Raw genomic sequence first — 14,238 nt, 5'->3', positions numbered from 1 at the left:
TGATTCTATGGTTCTATGATTCTATAAATTGGTTTGATTCCACAGGTACCTTTCCCAAATGTAGCTCCCTTGCAGAAGGTGCCAAATGGAGTTTCTTGCAGGAGTCTCATTTGGTGGTGCCTCAGACTAAGGCAGATGAACTGTGTGTTACAAGTAGTGGCCTGGTGTTCTCCAGTGTTTTGCCAGCTGCAATGGAATAGCTTATGGCCACTAGCATAGGCTGTAGAAACCTGCTTGCTGGAGAATGCCACCCTTTCTCATGGTCCCTTTGGCAGTCTCCAGAGACTAAATATTCACGCCATTAGTGTGTCATCGTAAATGTATGTTAGGAGTTCATATGTGTGTGACAGACGCGTTTACCCCTGCAGAACACAGTGGTTTCCATTTATTTTTAGAATTTATCAAGTTAGATTTTTTGAAGGCATGCTCTGTAGTCACAGGACAAATTTGGAGCTCCCTACAGCATTGGCACCCAGAATTAGATCATGTCACTGTTTCTGCTGTGTCCTGTTGTTTGAAAAGATGAAGGAAAATGATGCTTTGTACGTAGAGTTCTCAAACAAGGTTTTGAGCCAATACCAATTTTTTTTTGCTCATCTTAAACAAAAAATGACTGAAAATGCCTTTCCGTCCTCCATAAAACATTCTGCTTATTTTTATGCAGAATAAATGATTATAAATCTAAAACTGTCAAGGAAATGTATTTGTTTGGATTAAGCAAAAAAAAAAAAATTACAATATTTAGCTTAGCTCTGAAGAATTTATACATCTTTCTCACAGCACTCTCTTGCTCTAATACCACAGCTCAGCTAGCAGAGTAGGTCAGGTTTCTGAACGTGCCAGTGGTGTGTGGTTTTTGTCTCCATAGACAGCCCGAGCTGTAGGTAGAACACAGGGCAGCAGCACGCTGATGGGGTGACCTGCTGCGTGCTGGAAGGCGTCTAGCCTGAATTTCTGTCCTGGTGACACCAGCAACTTGACGTAAGTTTACAGGAGAAATGGATTGTTTTGAGGATAGTCTGGAAAGCATTTTCAGCATTTATACTATGCATTTACAAAGCAGCTTGGTCTAAATTAGTGCCTGCAGATGAAAGATAATTTTCCTCTGATGAGTAAGACCCACATCACAGGGGGATTGCAACCGTGACTTTCAGTTTTAGGAGTTCTGCGAGCTGGGGTGTCTTCCTTACAAAGAATTCTCCTTAGCTAGCCTCACAGTTAGGGAACTAAATGCAATCCATTTGATGTCTGGAAAAGTGTTTTATCCATTAGGGGTTTCCTACAGAAAGATAATTAATCATGAGGTGCCAGCCAAAAAAGGTCACCATCCACAGGGGTATAGCAAAAGCTAGATAAGGAGTTGGAAGGTGCTTTGGGGAGGATTTAGCTTTCGGCTGGAGGTAGCAAAGAGGAGCCATTGGGTTCAAAGTCATTAATTGCTGAGGACGGAGAGAGAAAGGGGTGGTAGTAAAACCAGTGTAGAAAAGGATGGAGGCAGGACTGGAGATAAGTGTCCTGATGAGAGACTGACATCAGGGAGAGGAAGGCAGGCACACATTTAAGATGTGTTGTGATTTTATGACAGGGACAGGAGTGAAAAATTACCTTTAATTATTGGTAATTGAGTAATAAGATGAAAATGGTGCTTTACGTACAAGAGAGAAAAGTCTGCAAAGGAAGTTTAAGAACTGGACTTTGAGTGTGTTAAAATTAATCTGATTTGAAGACCTCTGTGCTCTGTAAAAAGCTGTAATTCAAATTTTTGTAGTTCTTTTTGCATTTTTTACAAACTTGTGGGAGCAGGGTTCAGAGTAAAAAATTCTTTTGTTAGGTATGCAACTTTCATCTTCAGGTCTAGATGGGTTCAATTTGGAGTAGCATATTTAGAGATCAAACTGAAGTTCAGTTTCAAAACTGATGTTCCTTCCTGTCTAAGCTAGCTTCAGCCTGGAGCTTGTGACGCAGATGTTTTGGTGTCAGCGTATGCCCGTCTGCTGAGCGCTGCTTTTGCTGCCCACATCCAGGGTGGCCTGACACCTGCTGAGGTGTTTCAGATCTCACAAGTTCTTTTAGGCTGTTTGTTCCCCCTCCAGGATTCAAACACTCTCAATAAATAGTCTCTCTGTCATTGAGCTCTAAGTTCAGTTTCTGGACGTTTCAAAACAGAGTTGTTTGCAGCCAGTCACTTTCTTCTTTCCACTGCAGTAAAGACCTTGACATTTATTTTTTTCTAGGGTATTGAATTTCAATGTTTTATCATTTTTCCTCCAAGGAAGGTATGAATGTAAGCTACAGAGAAGTTTACTTTATGGGGCTTGGCCAGAAAGAGGGTTTTTCCACCTGAGTTTAGACATGTATTTTCGTACCTTGCTGAATTTTGGCCAAGATTTGTAGCCTGGTTTTGGAGTTCAGTGAACAATAAGTGAGGCTCATGCGTGAATATTTTTTTTTAACTGTGAGGAAAATATTTGCACATCATTTATTTAGCAATTACCAAGAAAGATTGAGCTTGTTGAGGTAACTCTTTCATGTAAAAAGAATCAAAGCACAATATCCATTCCTATTAATTGGCTTGCTTAGATTTTAAATTCTTCAAAATGAATTCAAAAGGAGTCTCCATGAAAAAGTGTTCACAAATGACACTATATTTATAATAGAACAACAGTGAAATTTATAAGTGTACATGTTCTTGTTTAAATATGTAGAAACATGTATGGATTTAACAACCAACAAGCTCTTGAAAAGACTCAGGTTATAACTGCCTCAATTATAAAAGAAAATTTAAAGTGTGGATAACTATTATGGAAAGATACATTTTATTGTGAAAATGTATTTTCCAGTAAACTGATGGAAACAGGCTATCAAAATTTGTATTGATGGTGTGTCATTCTTCACAGTCACTCTTTTTCTTGGTGGTAGGTCAGTAGTTGTGGACAGGTGGCAAAGATGACTTGGTTCTCTTCAGAGCTCGTTAATTACAAGGTCTTTGAATAACTGTGTTACCAGGTTGAGAAGTGCTGTCTGCATTAGCTGACATGTCACAATTCCATCAGACTGACTACAGTTTGTAGCCATTTTGATTGTAAATCAGTGGGACGGCAAAGGAGGGCATTTATCTCTGAAAACAAATTATTACTCTAGCTTAGCATTTCATATTCAACCACACGTGTTGACCAGCTCCAGTAAGCTTGGAATATTAACAAGATGAAAAGATCAACAATTTTAATTCAAGGGAAGCAACAGTAGGAAAACAGGGGCTCTCAGTGTAGGCAAATTGACACTGAAAACCTTAAATGAATTCTTATCTTGAACTTTTTATATGTAGGTACCAATGGTAGTCAAGTTGTTCAGCCTGAACTACTCAAATGTTACTAAAGGCATCCTACATTTCCTTTAAATAGTAGAATTTTGCATTTTGTGGTTCTCACTTCTTCAATATGGATCTGTATTATTTACTTTCACCCAGAATTTAGAATATAAGATTTGTACCCATAGACATACTTGTTTTGACTCAAACCTTCAGAGATTCATAGCACTGAATATGGTTTGCATGGAGTTTGGTCTTCTAATTCTCCTCTGATGCAAGTGAGGAACATTTTTATGTTCTGTGAGTTTCTGTACAACAGTCTTACATAAGGCTGAATTGAAACTAAGACCTAAAGTGTAGCGAATTGAGGCTTGCACACACCCTGCCTTCATTCTACTGCAGGATCCAACTCACTGTGTGTACTCAGTCATGAATACTGGGAAGTGCTCCCAGGTCCCAGTTTAGATGTGCCCGAGTCGATCCTCATTAAGGAAACATTCTTGGGAAACACCTTGTTACATTATTTTAGACCAGAATCAGAGATTTTCAGATTTTTATTTCATTTTAAGAACAGTTTGTTAATTTAAACTTCTCTTAGTGCTAAGATCTAGCCTGAGGCTGTTTGCTTTTCCTTGCATTAGTATTCTTGTTGGGACAAGCAGTGATCCGGAAACATAAAGACAGGCTACATAACCTGTGAGAGAGCTAAATATAGAGAAATTGGCTACATATAGCCTAAGGTAAGTCACTGTGTTTAAAACTTCAGCTGTGCTTTTCAGATCAGCCCGAAGTACAAGTTAAGGCCTATTCTCCTGCCAGGTACATGGAAGAATTAGGATTCTTCTGAGTTGTAATGCCTTTTACTGCTCCTTTGCTCTTGGGGATGTACTGATGCTGGAGATAGATGTTTATGCTTCAGATCAGGGGCTCCCCGGGGATTTATACTGATATTGCTTCTCACAAAGTGACTTTGTAGATGTAAATTAAAAATGCCAAGCAGTTCTTCCACTCTGGCTACAAGTACAAGCACTGCACCAACCTCCAGCTCTTCTGTATTTGTTTCAGTCACTGTGATAGAGAGGTCTCTTCTGAGAAGTCTCATAGCTCTTGTGTTTAAGAAACAGCATGGAGAAATAGCAACAAAGAGATAATAGTAGTAGATACTAAAAAAAGTCTTTAAATAAAAAGATATTTCAGGTCCTTAACTGACCCTTCTGTTCCTCCAGATTAGGAAGAATCTTCTGAGAACCCAGTTACCCCAGAATTGCTGACCTCCTTTCTGCTGAGCTGCAGCCAGTTAGGAGGACACAAGTGTGACAGGGCATGAGCAGTGGCTCAGAAGCACAGCGTTACCTCACCCCACTGGAGGTGGGGGAGAAATTTTCAACTTCCCTGGAAATTTCTGTTGGTGTCAGTCAACGGGTCATTCCAGTGGCAAGTCTCTAAAAGCCTTGATCTGATACAGCTTCCGACCCACAATGTTTTGCCAGATGCTGCTGTGATACACTGTTTTGGCCATCTTTTGAATATTCAGGGCCTCTTTTGTTTGCAAGTTTGTATTCAAAGTAAGGTCAGTATTTGTGTACAAGTCTTGACAAAGCTTTCCTCCATCACCTTCACAAAACCCCACAGATGTGCCCAGTTTGCTCTGCCCCCTAGGCAGGAGGGATCTATGACTGCTGGGTAAAACTGCCCACTTTGCTGTGCCTGCCTAGGGGTGTTTGGTGCAGGCATCTAAGTGAGTAGATATGGAGGTAGACCCCAGTTTTATCCAGGAGAGCACCTTAAATCTGCCTTTGTACCTGTAAGTGTCAACAGATGTGTGCCTGAGTGTACCTTAGTTTGAGATTTCCCTGTTTATGCAGTCTTCATTGAATGCATGTCCCCAGAGAGGAATGTAATTCCATAGTAACTCTAGAGTTAAATAAGCTTCATAAGAGTTGAGGAATGAATACAAAGAAACATGCTTCCAATATCCTTGCATACCAGTAACCCACATGTTACAGTTTTGCACCTTAGTTTCAGAGTAGAAAGAACTATTAAGGTGTTCTGCAAATATACAGTAGCATCCAACTTTGTTTTCTTCTGCAATACTCTTCCAATAATATTACAGCCAACAGGTTTTTCTCCTGCTTTTTTTTTTTTCATTTATTAAATCGTTACAAGTTGATTAAGGAGGTTAGTTTTGTGTGACACTGGAAGCAGCAAAGTCTGGTATATGGACTAAAGCTAATTTCTGGAATTGAAGGCAAAAGAGATTTAGAGACAGCAACATACAAAGCATCATCTTGGTTGTTCTGATGCAAACATTGCTCCCTGGGACCCACAGCTGGTATTCAGATAGGCCTCAGCTTCAACTTTAGATTGTGCAAATGAGAGCAGATGAGAACATGCAGATGAGAACAGATGAGTACATCCAGATGAGATGGATGTCACGGAGGGATGTACTCAGCCAAGAACAGAAATGGAAGGAAAATGTAAAACTATAATTTTCAGGAGGAACCGGAGAAGGTTGGACACTTACACTTGTCTCAGAAATTTATTTTGTCTGTTAAATGTGAAAGTGGTGAATTATTAATGTTCTTTTCACTAATTGTCTCTTTAACATAAAATAGATGAACTATGTTAACTTCTAGAGTGCTTTTGCGCAGTGATCATCAGCAAACAACTCCATCAGGGCTGTGCATATCATTAGGAGTAAATACCTTTCCTGATAAAATTTTTTTCAACTATTACGTGTTTACCTAAAAGAACTGGAATTATTTTTCAAATAAAAGCTGTTGCACTTCAGTAGTTATTTACAAACAGCTCTTTGTGTATATGGAGTGAGTATATTAATGCCTTTTTATGGCCTGGGTCAGGTAGTCCTGAGATCAAATGAGGCAGGTGTAGAACCAGAGGAATGAGAAGGAAAAACATTCCACTGAAGTGTCTGAATCTTTTAAAAAATGGTATTTTCCTCATTAACTCTGCAAAGCCATGCTCAATTTACCTTTTAGGTGTACTGTTAAGATCTCCCTTGGAATGGTCACCTGATTGCACTGGTGTAAATACAGTGGGAGAGCACCGAGTGGAGGGTTTAGTCCACTGGATTTATGCATCTAGCTCACACCTGAATTTTAGTTTTCCTCTCAGTTTTCCTACTTCTTCCACCTCCTTCTGTGATATGCATTTAGGAAGCCCCAGATATTAACCATTACCCATCCAGCCTGCTAAGTATAAGCAACTGATAGTCTTCTCTCCCAATATATCTGTTTACTGGGATGGTGATAGAAGTTCATCAGCATTTTTGGCTAACATTAAACATAGGAGTGTCGAGAATCAGACCACGTTAAAAAAAAACTTTAGTACTAGATCCCTCTCTGAAATAGTCTTAGAGTTTCAAAGTCAAGTTGTGGAAGACAGCTTTTTCTTTTTTCAGTTTGTGTAAAGTTTCATTCCGTGTTCTGCTTTTATGTTTCATGTTGTTATCTCAGCAACAAGTTTCTTGGCTGAAAAATCATTTATTCCGGAGAGCAAATGTTTCATTATATTGAACAATAGTGAGGTTTCTTTCAACATGAGGTATAATGGAGATAACACTGCCAAGAGAAGTTGAATTATTACTTCCACATTATAAACCTGAATCACTGAGGTTTCCTGGGCACATTTTTTTTTCCATAGCAAGTTGGATTTTTAACAGAAAAATTAGCAGTTTTCAGAAAGTGTGCATTTAGTAAAAGGCACCTTTGTGCTTCATCATTGCTCTACACACCCTTTTGCTTCTAGCAACTGTAACATACATTTGCACTTACTAATCCTCCAAAAAAGAAATAAGAATATCTGAATTACACGAAAACAAGAAAACTTTTTAAAGTGCTCTTAAAATAATGTGAAGATTAAGTGGTCTGTTTAGAAACTTAGGTCATGCGGAGATTTTGTTCCCTTCAACGTTTCCCAAGAACACACTCTGTTAATCTGTTTTTTCTGATTAATATCAGATTCTTGATTCATTTTCATACAAACAGATGTTATCATTTGTGGTGGAATGGAGACATATTCTGGGCATTATGTAGCCTCCTTTGGCATTAACTTATGCTACATGTTTTTCCTTTGTTCTGCCACAACGTTGTAATTGTACCCAAATGGTTCTCAACATGTTTCCATAGATACTCAGCGTGTTCAGACTTTGTCTAATATATGCCCTGGTCTCACAGATAGCTCTTGTTTTGAAACTCTGAGATCTGCTGCACCTGTGGTTTTCAGATCATAACTGATACTGGTTATAACCCAGCAGTTTTGTGCACATATTTCAGTGTGCACTGTCCACCAGCTCTGCTTTTGTAGCTTGGAGTGAGTTAATGCAAAGTCCACACTTGCCTCCAAAGTGTTACTAGAGTGCTCTGGATTCAGCCAGTGTGAGCCCTCTCCACATCTACAGACTGTCAGCAGGAGAGGGGGAGGACTGAAGGCAAAGGCTCCAGCCCAGGTGAGGGAAAGAACAGACAATTTGGGAAAAGTGCATGAACACATAGGATGTATTGAGAAAGAGCTAGATGCTGGGCCCTCTCTAAAGATAGCTTGGTTTGATGTGACACTTCTGTGTTTGCATTGCAATTTGATGTTCTCCTCCAGGAGGTGGGCCCTGCCAATTAGCCTGAAGTGTTTTATTAAGCTTGGTCCTGACTTGTGGCCAACTGATCTAACATGTGTTAAGTCACTGGGAGGAAAGATGTACCTGATACATTCTTTTACACTACCCCACTCTATTTCTGCCTCCTGAGGTGGAAAGGAAAGACTTGGCTGACATCAAGAACAGCTCCAAAGTATCCCTTGTACATACACAACAACTCTTTGACCTGTCTTTGTGGAGAGCTTTTCCTCTTCCACAGACTTAATTTCTTGCTGTGTTGCCTTTAAAGCCTACTGGTGCAGTGACCCACCTCAGCTGGCAGGGAAGGCAAAGGAGTCTGATTTCTTTTGAAGTGAAAACGATTGTTACTTCAAAAGCAGGTCAGCGGATGGGCTTGGGTTGGGAAACAACATTTCATTTGGATGTTTCAAGAGGCTTAAAAACCTCTGGGTTGCAGCTGCAACCTGTGTAGGAGGTAGTATGCTGTGTAAACCAGACTGAACACCCCACAAGGTACAAGAGAACATCCTCTATCTTTTGCTAAATGTATTTTACAAGTCTTTCTGAGACGAATATAGGAGCCTATGTTGGGACTAAGCTAGGGTAGTGTTACATGGAAGCATAGGTGCCCCAACCACTCCCTGGAATGATGGAACAAGTCTGCAGCAGCCATTCCTACTCATTAACTGTCATTTTTGTCAGTGGAGAAGTATAGGAAGTAAGAAGATATCACCTAGTATTCCCATCTTCTCAATTTAACATATAAAATTTTTAATAATTTCTTATTATACCAAAAGAGTTAAAAGCTATTCAAAAGAGGGGAGCAATTTTTTTTTGTAATTTTTACATAGAGACCGTTTGAAATATTCAGCCTTTTGTAAATATAAAATGATGTCTGCATACACAGAAAAAAAATCTTTTTTTGATAGAAAAGCAAAATTATGGGCATGATCTTTATCAGCTTATGCTGCAAAGGAGACCAGAAGAGGGAAAAGCATGCTTAATAGGAAAAGAAAATGTAATTTCTGACTTTGACATTTAAAGAAAAAAAATCATCAATATTTTTCATTTTAAGTTTTTGCTGTTAACCAAAGCCAATCTCAAATTTGGCATGAACCTGCAGGCTGTTCTGCTCCAAAACAGAGCAAAGGCCAAATATATGTACTAGGTAGACGAATTCAAATTTTTAATAGCAATTATAGTAATTTTCTTTATCCTCATACACTTGAAGGCATGTTGCAGGCTTGCCCTCCTATGTTGAAAAGCGCATGTGCTGCGATAGCCACACTTCATTGCTGCACAAGGACAGAAACCTCTAGAGGAGTTTGACTCCTGCCAGGGCCACTTGCTGTTGGCTAACAACAGTGTCAACAGTGATGCAGCTGTACCAGCTGACTTTTTATCCATCCATCTTTAGATTTCAGTCAATATCTACCTGCAAAGATATGCTCAGAAAAGTGTAAGCATTGGCAGGTTCTGCTTCTGATTGTGGTAGAGAGGAGCATGAAGGTCTACATGACTATGGGTTTAAACCACAGCTGACAGATAAATTCTTTGCATGCAAACATGTTGATCAAGTTTAGCTTGTGTGCAGGACGATGGACATTGTTAGTGTGTGAGCCCAACACAACACTTTACAGTAGCTGGGCATGGCTGTCTGAAATTAATAGTTCCTCGTGGTGATTTAACTAGAGAGTAACAGTAGCTAACTATTCCTTTTGCAGAACAGTTTTAGTTCAGGACAGCATGCTGATTTGGAAGACTTTTATCTAACTCTGCACGTTTGAAAGATAAGAATTAGTATCTCTGACCTCTTCCAGTGGTTCATCATGGTTTTCAGCTTTGGTTTGTTGCACTAGCAACCTTAAGTTTATTATAGGTGCCGAAATGTCCCTCCAGACTGGTGACACGGAGCACAGGTGGAACTGGAGTTGTGGGGTGTTAGCTTCTGGACTAAATATCCACATCAGGGTTTCCTGTGGCCGTGGGAGGGGGCTGGACCCGCTAACTGAGATGCTGCCTCCCATTGCTGTGTTCCTGCCAGAATTCTTTGAGCCCTTCAGCAACATATCCCAGGAGATGGGATGATGTTTGCTTACACTTGCCGAAAGCTTTCCTTGTAGAGACCCTTGCGAGCAGTGCCTCAGTGCCTGTGCTGAGGCTGCAGAGGAATGTCATCCACCACACAGTAGCAATAAAGTCAGGACAAAACAAAAATAAATGTCAAAGTCTCACAGAAATAGACCAAGGCATCTGTGTTTGAAACATTACTTTCTCAGCTGGGTAATTATGAAAGGAAAGACAAGAAAATTTGCAGATGGTTTTAGGACATTAAGGAGCAGAGACAGGAAGACCTTTCAGAAGCACCTAAATGGTAAATGGACAGACAGGACCCTGCCAGGAAAGTTTGTGCTGACTAGTGCAAGAGTATTGTAGATTCATAAAATCACAGAATGGCTTGGGTTGGAAGGGACTTTTAAAGATCATCTAGTCCAACCCCACTGCAGTGAGCAGGGACATCTTCATCTAGATTAGGTTGCTCAAAGTCCCATCCAGCCTAACCTTGAATGTTTCCAGCGATGGGGCATCTGTACCTCTCCAACCAGCATGTTCCAGAGTTTAAACAGCATCATTGTAAAAAATTGCTTCCTTACATCTAGTCAGAATGTACCCTCTTTTAGTTCAAAACCATTACCCCTTGTCCTATTGCTACAGGCCCTACTAAAAAGTCTGTCCCCATCTTTCTTGTAAGCCCCCTGTAAGTGTTGAAAGGCCACAGTGAGGTCTCCAGAGCCTTCCCTTCTCCAGGCTGGACAACCACAACTCCCTCAGCCTGTCCTCATAGGAGAGGTGCTCTAATCATTTTTGTGGCCCTCCTCTGAACCTGCCCCAACAGGTCCATGCCTTTCCTGTGCTGAGGACCCCAGAGCTGGATGCAGTACTCCAGGTGAGGTCTCACCAGAACAGAGGGGCAGATTCATCTCCCTTGACCTGCTGGCCACACTTCTTTTGAGGCAGTCCAGGGTAGAGTTGGCCTTCTGGGCAGTCAGTTTCTAGCTCACGTCCAGCTTTTCATCCGCCATGTGAGTCACAAGTACCCACCTTACTGCATTTTGTTCATGTTCTGTAGGAGTGCATAGGGTCTGGTCTCCATTACCTAAACACCTGCAGGTGCAAGGAGTGGTCCCTGAGATCTGGTATTCATTCCAATCCTGTGTGTCCAACTGTTGGTATCCTCCAGGCCTACCATTACAGTGAAGAGCTCAGCTGAAGCATCTGCTTAAATGTTACATTTGCTCTGGAGTTCAAAAGTGTACTAAACCATTTGAAAACAACAGCAAACACATAATCATGCACCTATGCCCACCCATGGACATCCTGCACTTAATTCAGGTTTTCTATCACAGCAAGCAAATGCAGCGTACAACAGAAGGGGCCCCTTCTGAAGAGGGACTGGAAGAATAATGCCTGTTGAGGACACACTGAGGCAAAACTGCTCAAAGCCTAAATAAAATCTAAATCGAGCATCCTTGTATGCTACCCCTTAGAAACACAAAGGAGAGCTTAGATTCTGAAGACAGCCTTTCTCTTATGAAAAGTGTGGTATTCCTAACTCTCTGTATCATATAGCTTCTGCAATTTACTGGCATGATATTACAGCAAGAATAAACATTTAGTAGGTGATATAAAACTTGGATGACAGAACCGCCCCATCTGAAGACAATATCATGCCATACTCTGCAGAGAATACTTGCAGTGACCACTCGCTGGCTGCAGTGAGACAAGTCCTGAGTTCAGAGCTGTGCTGGAGGACACAGAGCAGCCCTGGCTGAAGAGGATTAGGAAGTAATTTTCCATGCAGGCAGCAATTTTCCATCCACTACTGGCCCTCGTTAGCAGAGAGCTGATCAAGTGGAACACTGGGCCAAAGTGCTGCCACGTGTCTGCCGAAGGGAGCTCTGCCCCAGGGCCCTGGTGCGTGTGCAGGAGGTCTCTCATTCATAGAGTCACTGAGTCACAGAATGCTTTGGGTTAGAAGAGATCTTTGAAGATCACATAGTCCAATTCCCCTGCCATGGGCAGAGACATTCTGCACCATTTCAGGTCTCTCAAAGCCCCATCCAGCCTGACCTTAAACACTTCTAATGATTGAGCATCCACAGCTTCTCTGGGCAATGAACCTGTTCCAGCGTCCCGCCACACTCATCACAAAAACTTGTTACTTATGTCTCATCTAAACCTAACCCCTTTTGGTTTGACAGGAGTACTTCTTGTCCTGTTACTAGAGGCCCTGGCAGAAAGTCTCTCTGTCTTTCTCATAATCCCCCTGTATATCTCCCAAGGCCATTGTAAGGTGTCCCAGCAGCCTTCTCTTCTGCAGGCTGAACAACTTCATTTACCCGGCAGAGCCATTTGGCCTTGGGTTGCTCCATATCCACCCTTCCTGCCACGGTGTATGGAGCTGTGGCAGTTGCTAAGCACGTGAGAGATGAGGAAATGCTAAAATAGCAATACTTTTCAAACAATAGAAGTTAAATGAAAAATTGTGATTCTTCTAACATAGTAGGGGACTGCTTGCTATTTTTAGCCCCGTGGTACTTCTATACAGCTACTCGTTGTCCATGCCTTTGAGCATCACCCGGTTTCACAGTTAAATGAAAAAGGATGAAGAGCAACAGCCATATGTGAAGGGACTGGAGTCACAGATTGCACAGCTAGCAAGCCCTTCGGAGCTGTGGTGTGCTGATTTGTACTGCGTTAAAGCCTGCTGGGTTTCAAAGCAGTCGTGCTCATTAGGAGGAAAAGTTAAATGTTGGTTTCAGCCAGAGTGTGAAGGGAATGGGTTATTTCAGCACCTGGTATGTACATAACCTGCCCTTGTTAGGCTAGCATGTTTTACATTTGGCTCTTATTAATCCTTTTCAGGCTTTATCAAAGTAGATATCACAGCCATCATTTTCATTCTTCCCTGTATAAACTGGATGTTAGGAAAGGGTGGGGAAGAAATTCTGGGAGAGAAAAATGGATCTGATACATCCTTGTTGTGCTACTTGACACGTTGTTGTTCAGGATTTAGGCTAAGTACATGAATAAAAGCCAATTAAGTTTCTAATCCCTGTAATACCAGTGAAAGCATGACAAGGATGAATTAGTCATGGCAGGACTATCAATAACTCCAAAGTAACAATATTGGCAGGACTTGATTGTTTCCACTTGGTTGCAAATCTATTCACATCACTACTGAATGTGATATATTTTAAAATAATATACTTTAAAGAACATAAACTAGCTGCCACTGCTCCCCACCCCCCATGAGAATCCCATTCTGACAGGTAAAGTGCTATCACAGGAGACTGGCTCTGGTGACAGTGGCAGTGCCAGCCGTGACATCTCAGTGCTCATACAGCAAAAGGCCTTCTGACAGCTTAGAAAAATGTCAGAAGAGCAGCTTCCCATTTTCAGGTGTTTTACCAAGTTAATATTGTGACTGTTTTGAAATTAATTTATTTCAGAAACACAACAGAAGAAAGCAATTTACACAAATGCCAAGAAAGCACATGACTCTCTGCGTGTCATGGAACTAAACCCTTGAGTTTTAGCTGGAATTAGTTAAGAATTAATTAGTTAACCTGTTCATTTTTGTCTTACTCTCAAGAAAAAGCTGAAAATTAAAAAACAGCAAACTAGTATGACCTTTAAATCTAGACAGGTTTGGTGGCTGTATCTAAATAAACAACAAACACATCAGTGTTTCAGGTGAGTAAATCTGAATTGACAAAGAAATTACACTCCAACATAAAAGGTTCAGCATAACTAAGCAGAAATCAGCTATGCAACTGACAGCACTATGGCTAGAATGGAAATGCTAAAGAAAAGTGTAAAAGAAATGACAGTGTCCTCTCCCAGTGGAGCAGCTGGGACTGTGTTTTTCCACATGTCCTTGTAATTCTAGGTTTAGTGCTGAATGGTGGAAATTCCTTTCAGCTAGGGATTGTTGGCTTCTCCATCCAAATACCATGTGCAGCACTATACAAAATTTATCCCTGTTGGAAAGAGGGAAAAGAAAAAGCTATGTGAGGGTGCATCAGAGAGTGGCATGTGATGGAGGACGTTCAGGACCAAGTGTCCTGTGCCCAGGCCTGTTTTCGGTTCCCCCTTTGCCCTGGAAGTGACTCCTTTTCACCTGGCACAGACGGCAGCCTCCTCCCCTCCATGGAGACAGATGGGTGGCTCGGAGCATGGAGGGGGGGAGAGGAGAGTGTGTGAAGCTCCTGCTTACTCTGCTTAGCCAGGTCAACGTGTTGTCCTCTGGGCCTTA

The 14,238-nt window shown here is 41.2% G+C and overlaps 1 protein-coding gene across 1 annotated transcript in view; it reads left to right on the top strand.

Annotated features, from left to right (window-relative positions):
- Positions 1–12,262: 12,262 nt before the first annotated feature.
- The window catches only part of ATP10A (ATPase, class V, type 10A), a gene marked incomplete at both ends in the record, with an annotated part of 44,272 nt that continues 42,296 nt past the window's right edge, over positions 12,263–14,238 (top strand). The window contains one exon of the mRNA XM_008945661.1: positions 12,263–12,300. Within this exon, the coding sequence (XP_008943909.1) occupies positions 12,263–12,300 (38 nt within the window). The remainder of the gene's footprint in view (positions 12,301–14,238) is intronic.

This window comes from Merops nubicus, unplaced genomic scaffold, assembly GCF_000691845.1.
Source record: "Merops nubicus isolate BGI_N331 unplaced genomic scaffold, ASM69184v1 scaffold21358, whole genome shotgun sequence".
NCBI lineage: Eukaryota > Metazoa > Chordata > Aves > Coraciiformes > Meropidae > Merops > Merops nubicus.
Note: the sequence above shows the minus strand (reverse complement) of the source record. Positions and strands in the feature narration are given on the sequence as shown.